Source organism: Pinus tabuliformis, chromosome 3_1 (assembly GCF_031772625.1).
Source record: "Pinus tabuliformis cultivar Carrire ecotype Pingquan chromosome 3_1, CPIR1, whole genome shotgun sequence".
Lineage (NCBI taxonomy): Eukaryota > Viridiplantae > Streptophyta > Pinopsida > Pinales > Pinaceae > Pinus > Pinus tabuliformis.
The window spans coordinates 231186866-231206821 of record NC_142301.1 but is presented as its reverse complement, the minus strand read 5'-3'; the positions used below and the strand labels follow the sequence as shown (position 1 = coordinate 231206821).

Sequence of the window (19956 nt, the reverse complement as noted above, 5' to 3'; positions counted from 1 at the left end):
GCTGTTCGAGTAGAGTTGTAGGGTCTCCACACGAAGATCTCTACACCGGCAGAGTTACTCGAGGGTGAGTCATGATGTTTGTGTTGGGGGCCTATTGGGCATGGAATCCCCCCATTTGGGGCTTAAAGCCGAAGTTTTGACTAAGTCCATTATAAACACTCCGTGATTTGTGGGCATGGAGCGCGAAGTCATAATAGAGTCACAGGGTTGTCCGCCATTGTTTTTGTAATGTAATGTCGGTTTGAAAGATCTACCCATAGTCCACGGACCATGGAATTGTATAAATAGAGTGGGGCTCTAAGTGTAGAAATAATCGAATGGAAGAGAAGAAAAAGAAGCATTAAGTCGAGGTGTAAGTCGTATCCTTGGGTCATAGAGTAGGAGAAAGCTGTGCAGCTGAGTGCGCAGAGGCCTAGTAGTCCATAGCTGAGTGCGCAGACCCCTGCAGCTGAGGGCGCAGGACAAGTCGAGTTTATAATCGTTGGAAGCATTAATAAAGAAAAGTGTTACCATATTTCTATGTATCTTTTCCTGTTTTATATATTATTGGGTATGGATTGCAAGTTTACTATTTATTTATTGCACGAACTCATATGAATGTGCTAAATAAGTAAATATAACATAAGGCATTCGTTTACATGAAGATAACTATCTGGCATAAGGAGAAAAGTAAGATCTCGGGTGTGACTTAAGGAAATAGTGTAGATCGCTACTCCAGAAGCGTGGAAGCCCCACAACACCTGGTTAGGGCCGCACGAAGGCGAATATATCAGGGCGTGAAGGCTAGGGAAGTGTGTGAAGTAACCTACACGAAGGGACTAATAGTTGGACCTAATCAACTCCCTCAGACATCTCAAGGGTGTGGAAACCTGTTTCTAGTACCCCCCCATACTACTTCGGGTGATACCTCAGTCCGCTCTCTGTGGATTGTTGCTGAAAGGGCCATTAGTACTGGTATTTGTTTGGCTAATTAACTCCAAACCTGGGTCAGGCCCCAACAAGCCAACACATTTACTATACTTTTTAGATGTCATGTATTAACAAGAGATAGGTTAGTCTTTATGTGATGAGCTCTCACATTGTATTCGACCCCATCATTAATGAGATGGTACTTTTTCTCCTCCCTATGTAATACATCTTTCTGGTCATACAGATATGGGCTTCCCAACACAATACTACAAATTCCAAGTGCTAATACATCCATTTCAACCTCATCTATCAAGTTAGAGGTGATTACAAATATGAGTTTTCATTATTTATTTACTTGCAATTTTGCAGATCATCACATGCATATCCCAAAGGGTAAGGTTTAAAATATTGTTCTGAGTGGATAATGATGGGTTGATGTCAATAAAATCATTTGGTGTGAAATTTCACGAGGACATAATATGATATGATATTGTACAAATGGTATATATACAAGATGAGCTCCAACCAAGGGTGACTAGGAATTGCAGTTGGGTAATTAACACAAAAATATGGGTGAGGATTTATTTCCAAAAGAATCTTTGTACACTTTCCAAAATAATTTAAAACTGGTTTAGGATGTACAAACATAGATACAGGTGCCTCAAGTGTGTGGTGGCCTATTTGATGAGGCAGGGGAGTAATTGTAAAGGGTGGGACCCCCTTTGGCTAGTCTAGATGTGGGGTACATGAAATGGACAGATCATGCAAATTCTCTACTACAATATGAGGGTGTGAGAGGCCAAGTGTAGAATGAAATGGTTCATTCATGATGATTCAAAGAATGAGTTTCTAGGAAGGGTGGGAAACATTAAGATGAAAAGAGGAATGTGGTTGTCTTCTAGGTCATGGAAGTGAATGATTCTTGGGTGAAAGAGAGGTGGCCATGGATGTGAGTAGTGCGATGGGTTACAGGAATGATTGAATGAGGTGATCCATGTAGGTGAAGGAACTGTTGACTAAGCATAGATTTTTACCATGTGAAAAAAGAAGGTTGTGATAAACGTGGTCAAGAATGGGGACCATATGGCTAACTCAAGAAGGTTGTTATTAGGTTATGTAGGCTTTTGGTGGGAAAATCTATTATGCCGGTGAAGAATGATACTTGTAAGTTAATCAACAGTCATTGGGGAAAGGCATTCTATAGAATAAAGAAGTGAATTACAAGTTTGAAATAAAAACCACACATGAAAGTATCGTCAAGATATATAATTGATAATATGCAGAAACATAAAACCAATAGAAAAACAAAAAGGCATAATTGATGATCCAGGATCGGGTGTGACAAAGGACCCTTCCAAGACCTTTTACTTTCGTGATGTGTTAAGTTGCATTTTTAAAAGAACATAAATGAATACATCTGCATGTTGTAAAGAATAGGAACATGGCAATCATCAGCACATGAAAACATAAGACGTTGATAACGGAGTTCGTCCAGGAGGGACTGCGTCTCTGGGCCCCGGTGTCAAGATGGTGTAGGCCACTGCATTAAGTGCTACCAATAGTGATGATGTACATAGAGGTGATGTTGTTATCATACAAGGAAAAATTCCCTCATGCAGGAGTGGCTCCAAGAGATGTTCCGCTACAAGAAATCTTAGTCAAAAGGACTCCTATCAGTATGACACAAACTCATGCATGATGATAATGAACATCCCACCAACATGGCATAAAAGGGATCTCAATGCAAACATGCATGACGAAAACATGAGTATCCCATCAACATACAACAAAGGGATCTCAAAACACAACATGGCGAATCATGACAACAAGTACATCACACAGATGATTTTGCATCACATCAAGCAGGAATCATGAAAAAAAGTAAGAGACACGATCCCACATCAAACATCAAATAGGGATTTGTGCAGCACAATGCATGGAAAAATAAGTACATGAACACACTGCATCTACCTCACATCCTGAGGCCATCAGAAGAAAAGGATGTCAAACTGCTGAAGTTGTTTGTGCCATCAATCTTGCTACATCAAATCTCATGGAAATGACCACTCACACATGAATGCTGACACCTTCAATCCACTTTGATAAGTGGCCAGAAAATGAAATGAGAAAATGGAAGATCTGAACACACCATTAGATTTGTGGCATCAAATAGTGTAAAATCAACTGTTAAATTTCTGAATTCTGAGAAAATGAAAATATGGGGCTCAAGGAATCTTTTAGATCCCCCTAGATTTCTTAAAGATTCCCTCCTCTGGGTCCTCTGCAAATCTTCTGCTCAGATCAGGAAACTGACTGTGCCATTGGGTTTGTGTCGCTGAGAGGTGTAAGATCGAGATAAAGTTTGTCCAATTCGGACACTGCAAAAATTTCACCCTCCTGGAAATTTTGCTCAGTCATGGTTCCACCTGCATAAAAATTAATTAAAAAATGACTCTACCTCGTTTTCCATGCCCGCCCTTGGTTCCTCCATCTGCCTCTTGGGTGCACTGTGCAAATGAGGTTAATATACATTTTCGGGTAGATTAACCAAGTGGGTTGGTTGGCGCAGTGGTAAATTTGGTAATTCGTTGAGGAGGGGTTGGGGGATCAAATCTCGCCCCTCCCAAATTAACCTACATAAATTTTTTTAATTTTATTATTAGGTGATGGGTCCATTATTTTGGTGGCCTGCACCCCATTCCCTGTAGTTGGTTCCATGCGTATTAATGGCAGAGGGGTATACGTTATATGGTGGCACATTATTTGTTTGGGCAAAGGTTTTAAACATGGAGCGAAGGTTGTTTGGGCATATGCCATACGGGGCCCCCCGTGGGGGTCGGCCCACGTGGGCTGGGTGGGTTCAATCCCTATCGGCTCCATCTTTAACACGACACATTAATGGAGGTTAGTTGGGTGTGGGTCGGGTCCATCGGAGGTGGCCCGTGCCCACCCCATATATATATCATATATTATTATGCAGTTTGGGGTGTGGTTGGACCAGTGGGGTCATGGCTGTTGGGGTCATGGCCGTCGGTCCTTCTAATTATTAAATTTTTGTGTTATATGGTTTTGGGGGTGGCGAGGGTGGTGGCCCGCCACCACATTTATTATTATTATTGTTTTATTTATTTTATCTATTTTTTTTAAAATAGGGCATTTTTTAAAATTTGTTTAACATAAGGGTTATTAGACAAATTAAAGAGGAAACAATTTCACCCACTTCGGGAGCTAGGTTTTAGGCCTTGAGGTTGAAAAAATTGTAGGAAACTTAAACCTAGCTCACAACCCAACTTTGACCAGAACTTTGACTGGCTCATTCTCCCTCATATGAGCTCAGGTTGATGAACCATTTGCACTACCGTGATCAGGATGATGAGATCTACGCTCTAGTCTTGGGTTGAAATCATTTTGATCACTTTGATTTTTGAGCTACCAGAAGCCCCCTTTGTCCTATGTGTGTCTCTGGAGCCACTTGGATCAATCCTCCCCACTAAGGAGATTTTGGTCCTCCAAAAGCATGAAAAATAACTTGCAACTTCTCTGTACCTTGTCTACATCACAAGCATCCTGAAAGGCCTCGCTTCCATCTCCTTCACCTTTGCTCTTCGGAGCCTTAAGAGATGAGTCGACACCTGCAACCTGTAGTACATTGTTTTGCAAATTACATGCTTAAATTTCATGACCAACTACTGACCTAAGCGTCCCACACTTGCCACGAGTTTATAACACATACTCAGTGGTCAAGTTTACAACAAGATGGACGTAATACCCTAGCTACGAAAACAAGGCCAACATATCATTGTTGCTCCAATAAGTGATGGAAAACACATCATCACTGCAACACATGATTTACAAAGATAAGGCCAAACACTATTTTCTTTGACAAGTGATGGAAACACGACATCACTTTCAGAGTTTAAAATGCAACTCAAAATAAGACCAGACATCATTGTTGTTGAACAAGTGATGGAAAACACATCATCACTTTTACATTTTGAAATGCAACAAATGATTTACAAAAGAATGACCATGAAACACTAACATATCTAGAAACCATTTTTCACTTATCAAGGTGAATGGGTCACCTCCTTGTGGCAATTTTGCTTGTCAAACAATCGTTTCACCTAGTTCATGCACCGACACTTTGTCTTTAAGGCGCTGCTCTGGATGGAGCCTCCAACAAGTGGCTCTTTGATGGCCATTTCTATTGCAATGACTGCAATACATCTTCTTCCTCCAGATTTGCTTAACCTGTTTCCTTACATGCTGTTGAGAGGGTCTTTCATGCCTCATCCTTTTGTGTGCTGCCATTCTTTTCCAACACTTAGAAAATGTATGGTTATGTAATCCACAAAAGGTACATGTTTTTCGATGTCTTGATTTATGTACGTCATTAAACACATGATTATAATCAAAATGAACATTCGAATGTCAAGAGTGGTTATACCTTCCCTTGTTGTCTCTAATGTCATTATGGCGATGAGAGCTTACCTCAACTCTTTCCTTGCCATGGAAACTTCCATGGGATGATGGGAATGTGTTCCCATCATTCTCTTTCCTCGATGATTTTGACGATGTCTCGGAAGAATCTGACACCTTTGAGCATTCTCCTTTGGTGTATCTCGAGCCTGCAAATTGAGGTCTCTGCACAACCTCCAATGGTTGAGTCATGCCTTGGCTATTAACACCAAGTTGTTCTTCCTCCTCGTGCCTCGTCCTTGTAAGGAGCCTCATTTTTGTCCCTGTAATTTGGATCTCCACATCTCCAACATAAATCATACTATGTGATGACAAAACCGAAAGGAAATCAACATATTTTACCTCCTCTATGGATTTGGAAAGAACTGATGAGGGTTGTTCATCATCTATTGTTGGTAGTTCGCTAGCTGTCTCGGCGCATTCCCCAACTTATTTCCTGACATACCCAAGTCCTGTCTGACGGGGAAATTCTTCTACTTTGATGGGGTTTACAATGCCTTGGCTATTAATGTCCAAGCCTTTTCTCTCATACCCCATTTTCTTCAACAGTTTGGAGCCAATTCCTGTGGTATGGTTTTCAAAAATAGTGAAATCATCATTAGGAAACATACATGAATTCAGAGAATTACATTTTACCTCACATGGGTCACGCTGGAGCTTTTCCAAGGTCTCATCCTTTTCTTGCAGTTGTCATAGAAAACTATGTTTCTCCTATTTCTCTTCATGTAGACGCATCTTCAATTCAACGTTCTCTGTTTGAAGATTATGTTTGTTGTGCTTCAGTTCTTCTAGGGCCTCTTCCATGGCTTGCAACTGAAGCTGCAATCGCTCCTTTTCCTATGTCTCTTTATGTAGAGTTCATACATTATTTCCACTCTTTTGGAAATTTTGAGCATGGTCTCGTACATCGCTTTTTCATCCTTTGTCGCTGCACGTTCCATTGTTCACGCTGCAATTCACATCAACGCAAAGACCGCTCCGATACCACTTGATCCAGGTCCGGGTTTTTCAAAGGACCCTTCCAAGACCTTTTATTTTCGTGATGTGTTAAATTCATTTTTAAAAGAACATAAATGAATACATCTGCATGCTGTATAGAATAGGAACAAGGTAATCATCAACACATGAAAACATAAGATGTTGATAACAGAGTTCGTCCAAGAGGGACTACGTCTCCGGGCCTCGGTGTCAAGATGGTGTAGGCCGCTGCATTAAGTGTTGTCAATAGTGATGATGTACATAGAGGTGATGTTGTTATCATACAAGGAAAAATGGCCTCATGCAGGAGTGGCTCCAAGAGATGTTTCGCTACAGGAACTCTCAATCAAAAGGACTCCTATCAGTATGACACAAACTCATGCATGATGATAATGAACATCTTGCCAACATGGCATAAAATGGATCTCAATGAAAACATGCATGACGAGAACATGATTATCCCATCAACATACAACAAAGGGATCTCAAAACACAACATGGTGAATCATGACAACAAGTGCGTCACACAGATGATTCCGCATCACATCAAGGAGGAATCATGAAAACAAGTAAGAGATAAGATCCCACATCAAACATCAAACAAGGATCTGTGCAACACAATGCATGGAAAAAGAAGTACATGAACACATTGCATCTACCTCACATCCTAAGGCCATCATAAGAAAAGGATGTCAAACTGATGAAGCTGTTGGTGCCATCAATCTCGCTATGTCGAATTTCATGGAAATGACTTCTCGCACATGAATGTTGACACCTGTAATCCACTTTGAAAAGTGGTTGGAAATGAAATGAGAAAATGGAAAATCTGAACACACCATCAGATTTGTGGCATCAAAAGTGTAAAATCGATTGTCAAATTCTGAATTCTGAGAAAATGAAAATCTTGGGCTCAAGGAATCTTTTAGATTCCCCCTAGATTCCCTCCTTCGGGTCCTCTGCAAATATGCTGCTCAGATCAGGAAACTAACTGCGCCATCGGGTTCATGTCGCTGAGAGGTGTAAGATCGACATAAAGTTTGTCCAATTTGAACACTGCAAAAATTTCACCCTCCTGGACATTTTGCTCAGTCATGGTTCCACCTGCATAAAAATTAATTAAAAAAATGACTCCGCCTCATTTTCTATGCCCGTTCCTGGTTCCTCCATCTTCCTCCTAGGTGCACTATGCAAATGAGATTAATATACATTTCTGGGTGGATTAACCGAGTGGGTTGGTTGGCACAGTGGTAAATTTGGTAATTCGTTGAGGAGGGGTCGGGGGATCAAATCCTGCCCCTCCCAAATTAACCTACATATTTTTATTTTATTTTATTATTGGTCCACTGTTTTGGTGTCCTGTGCTCCATTCCCTGCCATTGGTTCCATGTGTATTAATGGCGGAGGGGTATACATTATATGGTGGTGCATTATTTGTTTGGGCAAATGTTTTAAACATGGAGCGAAGGTTGTTTGGGCGTATGCCATATGGGGCCGCCCCGTGGGGGTCGGCCCACGTGGGCCAAGTAGGTTCAATGTCCACCGGCTCCATCTTTAATGCGGCACATTAATAGAGGGTAGTTGGGTGTGGGCTGGGTCCACCGGAGGAGGCCCGTGCCCACCCCACATATATAACATATATTGTTATGCAGTTTGAGGTGCTGTTGGACCGGTGGGGTCATGGACGTTAGTCCTTCTAATTATTAAAATTTTGTGTTATATGGTTTTGGGGGTGGCGGGGGTGGTGGCCTGCCACCACATTTATTATTATTATTTTTTTAATTTTTATTTTAAAAATATGGCATTTTTTAAAATTTGTCTGACATAAGGGTTATTAGAAAAATTAAAGAGGCAACAATTTCGCCCACTTCGAGAGCTTGGTTTCATGCCTCAGGGTCGGAAAAATTGTAGGACACTTAAACTTGGCCCAAAACCCAACTTTGACTAGAGCTTTGACTGGCTCGTTCTCCCTCATACAAGCTCTAATTGACGAATTGTTCGCACTGTCGCGATCAGGACAACGAGATCTACGCTCTGGTCCTGGGTCAAAATCATTCTGATCACTTTGATTTTCCAGCTTCCATAAGCCCTCTTCGTCTTGTGTGTCTCTAGAGCCACCTGGATCAATTGATGAATATTCTGAGTGTAGAAATGGACTGAAAAGGATTTTTTTAGAAAACTAAAGTGAATTCACCCTTATGGAGTGTGTGGCGACTTGATCCCAATGACATGAATGGTTAGAAAATAGATTTTGTGGGCTCACGTAATGGTGTCCACAATATGGAAACGAGGACATACATAAAGGCGGTGAGACCCATAGTGCCAACTCATTTGAGCTTTGGTGAGGTGGCAGTCCCTAGTGCCTGAGATATGTTATAGTTGGTTATGATCAACCAAACTGTTTTTTTACTAAGTCGGGAGAGCTAGATAAGCTATCATATCAATATATTTTTCAGTTTGGTAGTTTTGAGTAGGTAAGTCATAGTATGAGGTTGTACGACCATTTTTAGGTTTGTATCCCACAACCTCATGGGTGACTCATCTAGAGCTGCGAGGGAATTCACAAGAGTGGGATATGTAACCATTTTAGCATGGCATAATGTGACCAAAAATTATTAATATCGAGGGATCTCAGGGAAACGATGTGTGTAATGTCCATGTTGTGCACAAATGGCACATGGATGGTTGGTGCATAAGCCTTGGTTGTGAACTGTACTGGCCTTTCCTCCAAGTGGTTGGATAAGATGAAACAGGTGCTTGAGGGGTTTTAGGAATGACCTTCAACTCATCCAATGTAGCACATTTGTTGGTATGGTGTCCCATCATGTTGCAAAGAGCACATGGGGGGTACCTTACGAGAAGTTGTAGTAATGGGGTCTTTCTTCTTTAATTTCTTCTTATCCTTTCTTGTAGTGCCCTTGAGTGTCTTTGAAAGGTTTCGTGTGTCTATAGGTGGTAAGGCCTCCCTAGGGGGGCTAGAGATAACATGCACCATGGGTGCAAATCCTGACATAGCTAAAATTATATGTGGTGCCAAATACTAGACAAATAGTGCTAGAGCCATGTTTTGCAAGGTGAGCATCACCATCACTTGGTGTGAGATGAAACTAGGCTGGGGGTTTAAGAAAAGAGTTTGAGTGATATCATACCATAAAAATAGGGCATCACTCGTCATAACATTCTCAATCTTTGTTGGTGGCGATTGGTTGTCCTGAGTTGGTTTTTCAGAACAAGTGATTACTACGCATATAGGAGCTGTGGAAGTAGATGTTATGATAGAGGGGTCTCTAGGGTAGGTACCAAGGAGAGAAGAATGTTTCAAAACCCCTAGGTTGATATCAATTACTAAAGGGAAAAATTCCTATTGGGACACAACAAAGGGAAACACACTATTTGGTGAGGGGAAAGCTCTTGATTCATAGTGTGTTAATTGGTCAATGGTGATGATTTTCCCTTTACGATGGAAACTAATAGTGCATAAAAATGACTATGTGAAATGATTCATGGCATATATGTAACTTCTTCCAAACAAGATATTGTAATTTAGAGGGGCATCAATGACTTCAACATCTATGAGAACCATTTTTCTAGCAAGTTTAAATAAGACATTCTTAATGAGTATGGATGGCTACAAGGGGAAACCATCATATACCTTTAATGTGATGGAGGTGTTGGGTGTGGAGCCTGATTATCTTCTTGATTAAGAGGTCTTGTTTCAACCACATTTGGTTCTCAATCCCTAACCGTGGGGTGTGGGGCCGCGGGGGGGGTGTGCTTCCCCCCCATTATTTCTGCAAGGGGTGTACAGGGGTGGAGGGGAGGGCAACAAAATTCTTTTAGCACCACCCCCCCACTTACGTGAGTTCAGGGGAAACACCCCTGAAAGAAAACATTAGAGAAAAAATTCCTTATAAATTATTGTAATTTTGTAGTCAATCTAAGCCATTCATTAGGAAGAAGATATGACGGCATGAGAGAATTATATTGTGGTTATGTATTATTATTTTATGTGAGAAAAATAGAGGAAACATTGTGATATCGAAGAGGAAGTTACAACAAATTTGTTGTAGGTTGTATCCCTTTAGTTTGCTGGATAATATTAAAGGAAGGGTTGGTTGTTTCTCCATGGATGTAGCCCAAACTAGGTGAACAATGTATATCAATGTCTCTCTTGTTTTATTCTTTTTTGTGTTTGTGTTTTCACAATAATTTATGTGTTCCATTACTCTATTATTTAATTATAACAAGAGGAAGAAATGAGATTGGGGATCCAAGTTTTTTCAAAACTATATTTGACATAATGCATGTGGATGCCCGCTCATCGATGATGCATTAATGGGTGGTGACATTTCAAATCATCAATGGTATTTGGAATGCTAGTAAAGATGGTAGTTAAGGTTTTGAGTTATCCAACTCAAAGGTAATCAATTAAAAATGTTACGGAGAAATGGAACCTAATATGAGAAGTAGGGATTTCTATTGAGTTGGACATGTTTGAAGCACTTCCAATGCTGACATGGTAGATGGTGATTTTTCTAGGTCATTGATAATGTTGTAACTATATGCAACCATTGCATTATGCATTGTGTGATATAATGGTCCTTTGACAAAATTAGATACTAGTTCTAGTGGGGTCATAGGATCATCAAAGGTGTTGTGGTGGTAGTTGGCATTGCCTCTGACCAAGGGATTAGTTTGAAGAGGTGTACCATAATCTCAATGATAAGTTTAAAGTAAGATATTTTCTTCCTACATTTAGATGCCTCAATTGGAAGGGTTTGATGAACTACCCCTTACTTGGTTTGGGTATTGTTAATGTCCAACTCATGCTATGCTTGGTTGGTGGTTAGTTTCCTTTGAATTGATCTTTATATTCTCTCATGAATTTTAGCTCATGGAATTAGCAAAAATAGCGGGTTCAATGCCCAACTCACCACAAATTACACAAGCATGACTAGTTTGGAGACCAATGTTCTTGCCTTTTTTTTTTCTATGGGTTATTCATACCTGGTTTGGATTCTAGTTCTCTTTAGGGTGGTTACCCCTAGTGTGTTTATTCTATTGTTGTTGGTTTTTGCCTTGGCCTTGGTTTCCCTTTTGCTTTTTCTTTCCTTTATTTTTGTTTTGGTTAGGTTGATTGGAAATATTGAGTTGTTCAAAATCCTATTGTTGTTGAGGGAGAGATGTTTGAAGAAAGTTAACATCCACATGTTGTTGAGGTACAATGAATTAGGAGAATTTTGAGGTCTAAAATGGGCCTCCCAATGAAATTATAAAATAATAGTGGAAATAATAAAATAAGATTTGATTACATCATCAAATTTTAGAGGGAAAAAAGAAAAAACTATTTTTTCAACTTGTATTTTCAACTTATCTCCCTAAGGGTTTACTCAAATTTTGTGCAAAAATATTCATTGGATGCAAAATTTGATTCCTCATCCAAGGATTACCCATGTTGCATACTCTTGATGGACCCCACTACACGAAAATTGAGAAATACATGAAAAACACGATTGCAATAATGTTTTTTCATGTATTTCTCATTTTTCATGTAGCATGGTCCATCAAAAGTATGAAACATGGGTATTCCTTGGACGAAGAATTAAATTTTGGATCCATCGAGTACTCCCGCTCGAAATTTGAGTAAAACCTTAGGGAGATAAGTTGAAAATACGAGTTGAAAGGGTAGTTTTATTATTTTATTATTTTTTAATCTTTTTACTTTTTTACTCCAAAAATGGTCAATCATCCCCCATGGTTGACATCATCATATTGAATCCTATTCATTCTTATAAAGTTTATTTTGGTTATACATTTTTCTTAGGAGGCCCATTTTAGACCTCAAACATCCCCTAATGTTAATTTGTTGATGAACATGAAAAGGGAAATATAGATTTTGTTGTGGAGAATTTCTATAGGAAGGTTGGGATGTAGGCATTCCATCCAAAGTACACATCAAGTATTACATCCCTTGCATGGGATGACTAATGGTAGGTGCAAGTGGGTTATGATAATAACCAACTGTAGGTATCCCTAGCACCGAAAATGTGCCAATGAATTTGGGAAATGATTAAGTAGGACCATACATATTTCCTTGGTGTTGGAGCTTGTTTCTAGGCTGAAATTGGGTAATGTTCCCAATCAACCCATCAGTAGCATTGGATGCCCCCTCGAAATCACTCCAGTGCTAAATCAGATGAGGAAGAAGCTCAATTTTTTAGGAAGATGAAACGGTCTAGAAAATATAAAGGTAAGATACCATTCAAATGTTTTAAATGTGGTTAAATAGGTCATTGTAATTTAGAATGTCCATATGAAAAAATAGGAATATAACGATGATGAAAAAGATCACTTAGCCATGAATGCTCAAGCCACTAATCAAGAAAAAGAAGATTCTTATCCAGAGGAAGAATTTGAAGGTGGAGAAGATGTAGAAGAAGTGTAATCCAAAGGTAAGCTATTATTTTGTCGTAATGATAGAAGAAGAGGTCATTTTACTTCTAGAAGTCCACATGTAATTTTGGAAAATAGTAATGATGAAGAAGAACATGAGGATAAAACAAAATATTCTGAGTATAAAATGAAGGGATATGGTTCATTTGAATGAAGTAATGGATATGCATTTAATAACAACAAAAACAATTCCTACTCATGACCTTGGAGGGCTAATACTCCGATTAAGAGAAATTAGATTTAGAGGAAGCCTCCAGAAGGTTCATCATGGTAGTCATATAGAGAGGACACAATTTCCTCTAATTTTATGTAAAATGAGAAAAATATGTAAGCTTTTAGAAGGCATAAGGTGGCAAAAGGATGAGATTCCTTTGATTCTTTTAGGGTTTTATTTTATTTTATATGGGTATCTTGTGAGCATGTCAGAGAAACTAACACGATGTAGATCAGAACAAGACATGCTGTCATGCCTTGAGAGGTCATGACATGTAATCATATTTACATTTGAATCTAATTTCCCTGAGTTTCCTGTGTGTTTTGAATATGTATCATGTTTATTTACGTATGTAGGCCATGTGGATTGTCATGTTTTGGTTACTGTATTTTTGTTTGAAAGCCATGATTTTTTTTTTTGACTGCAAGTTGTCACAGTTACAAATCAGAGCGATCCTAGGTGCAGGAAGGTGGAATGGTGAGAGAGGATTTCGGCTCTGTCTGAGTGTTGTTTTGAAGAGGGAGTCCAAGGAGGTAGAACCACACATAAGAGAAGTTTTACTACAATAACCATAGATTTTTGAGATCTAATCAAGGTTGTTGCACACAATACCAATCACGTCCCATCAACATCCGAAGAATTATCGTGATCATACCTCATTTTTTGCCCGATGACACTATAGGCCCCATGTAATTTTTCCAATCATGATCAATAAAGAGAAAAGGAGGTCAGTTGAAGATGGAATTTTTTGGCATCTGATGGATTTGTGGCAGTAGATCTCACTTGATCATCACAACTATTAGTTTTTAGGGTTGTGTGATGAAATACTTGTTCGGAGAGAGTGTGTTATCATGAATTAATGAGAGTTTGATTCATGCCTTACATAGACTAGGGCAATAGCATGAATATATCGATGTAGAAGTTAAAGTAACTAGGTTCCAACAAAACATAGTCCTATGCGTTGTTTAGTTAGTGTGGGCATAGTAGATGCGTGGGGGTTTTGAAATTTCATGAGCTCATTATTGGATATTAGGCAGAGACAACCAAGAATCATGGGCCCATAACTCACAATATTAGGAAATTGAACCATTAGGGTCCATGTTGATCAGAAACACAAAATCAATTTTCATCAAGTGGTATTAGAGTAGGAAAATATTTCTTACTTGTTGGAGAGCGGAGAATAAATTACAGTTGTGATTGGGTAGAAGTTGTTGAGGTAGTTCCATAATTGTGATTGTGGGTGGAATTGTTAAGAAAATTGGGCAAAGTGCAAATACTAGAGGAGTAGATGAAGCTTGAGAGGTTCCACATGAGGTGAACCTGTGATACAAAAATACTGATAAATATGGGAGAGCTTGGTGAGGTGTCAATGGAGTCTTGGTTAATGTAGCTCACTGTTGGGTACACAGAGAATCTCAGTAATAAATGAGAAGAAAGAAGATCGAGGTTGAAGATGAATGAGATGTAGTAATGAAGGCACATGATCAGGAGATCAGGAATATTTTCTACCATGGAGATATGATGTAGGGGTATACGCCCACCTTGCAATCCTCCCCCAAAATCAAATTTGATTTCCGGAAGCATCCAAAAGGTGCAGTGTCATAGTCATATAAATAAGACACAATTTACTCTAATTTTATTGTAAAATGAGAAAATAATATATAAGATTCTAGAAGGTGCGAGGTGGCCAAAGGATGAGATTCCTATGATTTTATTAAGGTTTTATTTTCTTTTATATGAGTAGCTTGCAACATGTGAGAGTGGCTAGCACAATCTAAATCAGGTCAATATAGGGTGTTCAGCCCTGTGAGGCTATAATATGTAATCATATTTAAGTATGAATCTAAGGTCCCTAAGTTTCTTGTGTGTTTTGAAGGTGTATTGTGTTTATTTACATATGTAGACCCTGTTGTTTGTCATCTTTTGGTTACTGTGTTTTTGCTCGAAATCCATGAGAATTGTTGGTGACTACAGGTGGTCATAGTCATAACTTGAAGGGATCCTAGGTCTAGGAAGGTTGAATGGCGAGAGAAGATCTCAACTTTGTCCAAGTTTTGTTGTGAAAAGGGATAAGGAGGTGGAGCAACACGTAGGGGAAGTGGGACTATGCCATCCATATATTTTTGAGATTTGATTAGGGTCGTTGAACCCAAGGCCAATCACATCCCATTGGCCTCTAGATAAGGGTCATGATTAGTCCTTGTTTGCACCCGACGATGAGACCCATGTATCTCAGTCGATCATGATCCATTGGGTGAAATGAAATTCAGTTAGGGATGGAGGATGTTGACATCTGAAGGGCCCATGGCCATAGATCTCAATGCTTGAGCGTGTTTATTAGTTCCCAGGGCCATGTGAAGAAGAATTTGGTTAAAGATCTTGTGTCTTGTGGCTCAATGGGGGATGCATTGATCCCTTACATAGATTGGGGAAAGAGTGAAAATGCGCCAACATAGAAGTTGAAGCATCCAAATTCCAACATACTGTAATCTTGTGCGTTTTTTGGCGAGTGTGGGCACAACAAAAGCATGCGGATTTTGGAAGTTCATGAGTTCATTGGTGCATATTAGGTAGAGATAACCAAATTTTGTTGGCCCATAACCCACAGGTTTAGGAAATTGAACCATCAAGGTCTAGATTGATCAGACCCTTATAACGATTTTCATTAGGATGTTTCATACTATGAAACTTTGATGATCTAGAGAGACAATCTTCATGTAGGCGTGGTTCAAATTTAAAACCTTCATTTGCTAAATTTTGGAGATACACTTTAAGAGGAATTTGGGGTTCCTAAATGATCCTCAAATATGCTTCAAACAAGTCGCATTGGAATTTTTGCTATAGATTTTTTCTGGGATGTTTCAGATTTTGAAAATTGGAGGATATAGATAGAAGATCATCATGTGCATGTGTTTCAAAAATTCATACCTTGGTTTTCTATAATTTCAGAGACATGATTTGAGGAACTTGGGCTACCCAAATGCTCCTAAAATCAGCTTCAAATAGGTCAGATTGGTATTTCATACAAAGAGTTTTAGGCTTCCTGAATGCTCATGGAATCTACTTCTGTTAAACACACATGGACAGTAAAACAGTGTGAAAGATAAATCAATGAGTTCGTTTTTTTATTAACATAAGATACACATTTATAGTACAATAGGTGACTCTTGGGATTCAGATCCCAAGGTCTCTTGGACTGCTTTTGTCCATTCGAATTCCACACTAACCCTTTAGGATTAGGTGTCCAACATTCCCCCCCTTAATCCGAAGGGTTATGTATGAGTCCAAGAAGAGAGCTGTAATACAACATGTGCAAAAAATGCATGGTAGCACTAGGTTGAATGTGCTCTATGAAATGTTGGTAAAAAAGGGCGGTGGTTTAAGGATGACCGCCAACACTGGAATGCTTAGTGCAGTTCCCAGAACTCTTCCAAAACTGGCAAGAAACTGTAGTTTTCTGCTAGAGGAAGTGTTCTCAATCTGTGATGGTTTAAGGATGACCAACAACTCTGGAATGCTTAATGCAATTCCTGGAACTCTTCCAAAGCTGGCAAGAAGCTGGTGTCTTCTGCTAGAGGAAGTGTTCTCAATCTGTGATGGTTTAAGGATGACCAACAACTCTGCTGGAACTCTTCCAAAACTGGCAAGAAGCTGGAGTCTTCTGCTAGAGGAAGTCCCAGATTGCCAACTGAAGGCATGTTCAGGCATCTTGTCTCTGGCTACAACTCTGAAACTGGTGTGGCAGGTTGTGGCTCAGGCTCGCTTGATGTGGCTTTGAAACTTGTAGATGACCATCATTTCCCCCCCTGTCAGATACAAGGTGAGAAGATGGAGAAAACTCAACTGCAAGACTGTTCAATATTCTGGAACAGGTTCTGACATGTGTTTGGAATATCTTCTTGGCTGTTGATGCCCATTGCCAAGAAGCGATCCATCCAAGATGAATCTTTTTTCTTGCAGGACGTTTATTTCTGAAGCATCTGTGTGAAGAATGGCTGGTTTTATGACAGTGCTCACATGGATGAAGATCAAAACAGTGATCTTTCAGATGGCCAACTCGGTCACAGTGTTGGCATTTGACGATCTGTTGTTGTTGTTGTTGTTGTGGAAGAGGGGCAGATTCTGGAACAGCTGAAGCTGAACTGTCATGAAGAGCAGCTGAACTGTCATGAATGAATCTAGCACTCTGAAACTAAATGGGCTTTGAGTAGTCTGGAATATGAAAGGACAAGTCCTTGTCATATCCAAGACCAGTTCTGTGCTTGTTGTGGACAAGCTGTTCCCAAGGTCTGATGATGGGCTTGGGAAATGCAGATTGAGTTTCTGCATCTGCATGTACAACTGCTGCTTTATAGGATTTTGGATCTGAATGAACTTGAACAATATTGTCTTGCTGTTTATGGGAGTCTGCTTCATTGTTCTGAACAGAAACAGGTTCAGAATGATGACTCCACTGCTGTAATTCTTCCTGCTGCAGTTGTGATTCAAGCTGCAAAAACTCTATCTTTTCTTGTGCATTTTGCAGAGAGGTTTGGATGTCAAAGAGAGTTTCTTTGTTAACTTTGACCATCTCATCAACAGTGGAATGAATTAGGATATTCAATAACTTTAATGCATCTTCAAGTCTGGCCATTTTTCTACACCTTAAAAATCTCCAAATCTCACAGAAAAATGTAAGCTGCTAAATATCTTCAAGTTGCACAAGAGAGCCCTATAGCTTAAAGGGAAAAAATCAACAAGAGATATCTTGAAATTCTGAGCATAAATAAATCTGACACAGGCTCCTTATTTGCACATCCTTGGATCTGAAAATGACAATCACCATATATTTAATATCAACCAGTGCAAGCTCCTCAACTACTGGACATAATGACTTCAATATCAACGGATGGTGGTAGAAAATCTTCTTGGAATTTGTACTCTGAATGATAAATAGCTCAGCCCTCCTACTGCTGGTGAAAAACAATATATTCGACCCTTCTATAGGCTGATTGGACTCCTTCCCATGGCACTGTCACAATAAAATTGGATCTGGAATTTTTTTTGATATAAAGTTGATCTTTCATTGAAAATGATATTATAACATATTATAACATAACATAACCTTATCGATATAAAATTGAATGATATTACACCGTTTTGACATGCTCACGGATAAGAATTGTTATCCGATTTTAGTTGGCCACGTTGGTTCACATAAAGTTGATCTTCATTGAAATTGCTGCGTGTCCAGATTATGTTCAGTCCACAATGCAGAAAGAACAAATCTACCATTCAATACTATAGCTGACTTAGTGTTTCACATTCCTTCGTGACATGACACCTATATCAACCTTGCCCTGCGGGAAGTTCAGACATTACATGACAAAGAAGACTCTGGTACGAAAACGCTGAAAAAGCACCTTTGCAATGGCGACGGGCAGAGCAATAGTTCAGACGGTGTTCCCGGGATCGAATCCCGCTGAGTCGTTGTCTCCACACCTTTCTAGACTCGTTTGGTAGCTGGTAAGATTGTAAATTTGACAGAACCAAAAGCAGTCTTTAGTCTTCAAACAGTCACCAGAAACATATCAACGCTTCAGGCTTCAGAGGAATCAATGAGCGCAGTCTTCATTAAAAGAACGCAGTAAAAACGCAATCTTCATTACAATAAAAACGCAGTCGCATTTTACAATAAAATGCAGTCTTCATTACAGTTTATATAAACTTCAGGCATTGGTCTTCGACGCAGCTCCGGAAAGTATACACAGTCAGTACTTCACTCTCGGATCCCAACAGAAATGACCAGCATTCATACCACATATACCACACGACGTTTAACAGAATATCCCAAAAAGATGAAAACTAGCAGAATACCGCCAACAATGTTTGAGAAATGAGACTGTATACTTTGATGCTTTTAAAAAGAAGCAACGAGGTAACGTGGACTTCCAGGCTAATCTCAACAGGCTGGAGCTTGCAGGCTGGTGGGACGAGATAATACAGAACAAGTTCGATAAGGATGAATTACCCGATGATTTCCAGTGCAGGAAAGAGTGGATAACACGGGGCACGTACTACAGGCTACTTGTTGAGCCATTGGACATCGCTAATTATTACAGATTGGGTAAGAATGAGGACTCAGGACCGTACCTCACTCATGGAAGGCCTCGTCGTTACAAAACTCTTCAAAAGTGGCTGGAAAATAATGAAGAGCAGCTGCAATCACTCCCAACGAAGCTCACTCAGGACTCTTGCCTCTGGGCTTATGTTGAAGAACTTAATTGTTCAAGGCAAAAGAACGAGTATAAAGATGAAAAAAGAATAGAACTTCTTAAACACTCTTAACTCATCACAGTCTTTGGAGGCCGATTGTAAGCTTTCGAACGCACGATGCTGTGATATTTTTATATAACGCATGGCTTCCCACGTGGCGTCGACTTCATCTGGAGACGTTTCTGTTGCTGCGCGAAGTCCTCATTTTAATGGTGATGTTTCAACTTCTGCTGCAGAAAAGAAAGTTGATCCTGGAACAGTGCTTCTCAATATTCTTGAAACGGAGCTTAGATTATTATCATCTTTGCTGGCATGTGAAGGTTTGTCAGACCTTGCATATTCTCATGCTGCTGATGTATTGATGAAGTTAGTGAAAGTGGCACCTCCCCATCGACATCTTTTCATTACTGAGTTGTCAAATGCTGCAGAAAGATTAAGCAAGGTTGCAGTGGGTGAACTTCAGTGTTTTGGTGAGGCTGAAACCATGCTTCTTTCAACTCAATTGTCTGGTGTTGCAATTCTCAGGGTACTGCAGGCCTTGAGTTCTCTTTCTTCCTCACTCTATGGCAAGAACTGAGTCTCTGCATCGGTAAGATAGAGAACAGGCCGCCGGAGCCATGAATTAGTAGGATACTTGGGCAATGGCGGTGGCAGCATGCTCACAACGAGAG

The 19956-nt window shown here is 39.7% G+C and overlaps 1 protein-coding gene across 1 annotated transcript in view; it reads left to right on the top strand.

Moving 5' to 3' along the window:
* LOC149186642 (lipase-like PAD4) overlaps positions 1-19357 on the top strand; it is a 33854-nt gene extending 14497 nt beyond the window's left edge. Inside the window, exon 2 of the mRNA XM_089409411.1 lies at positions 18938-19357. Within this exon, the coding sequence (XP_089265537.1) occupies positions 18938-19357 (420 nt within the window). The remainder of the gene's footprint in view (positions 1-18937) is intronic.
* Positions 19358-19956: the final 599 nt, after the last annotated feature.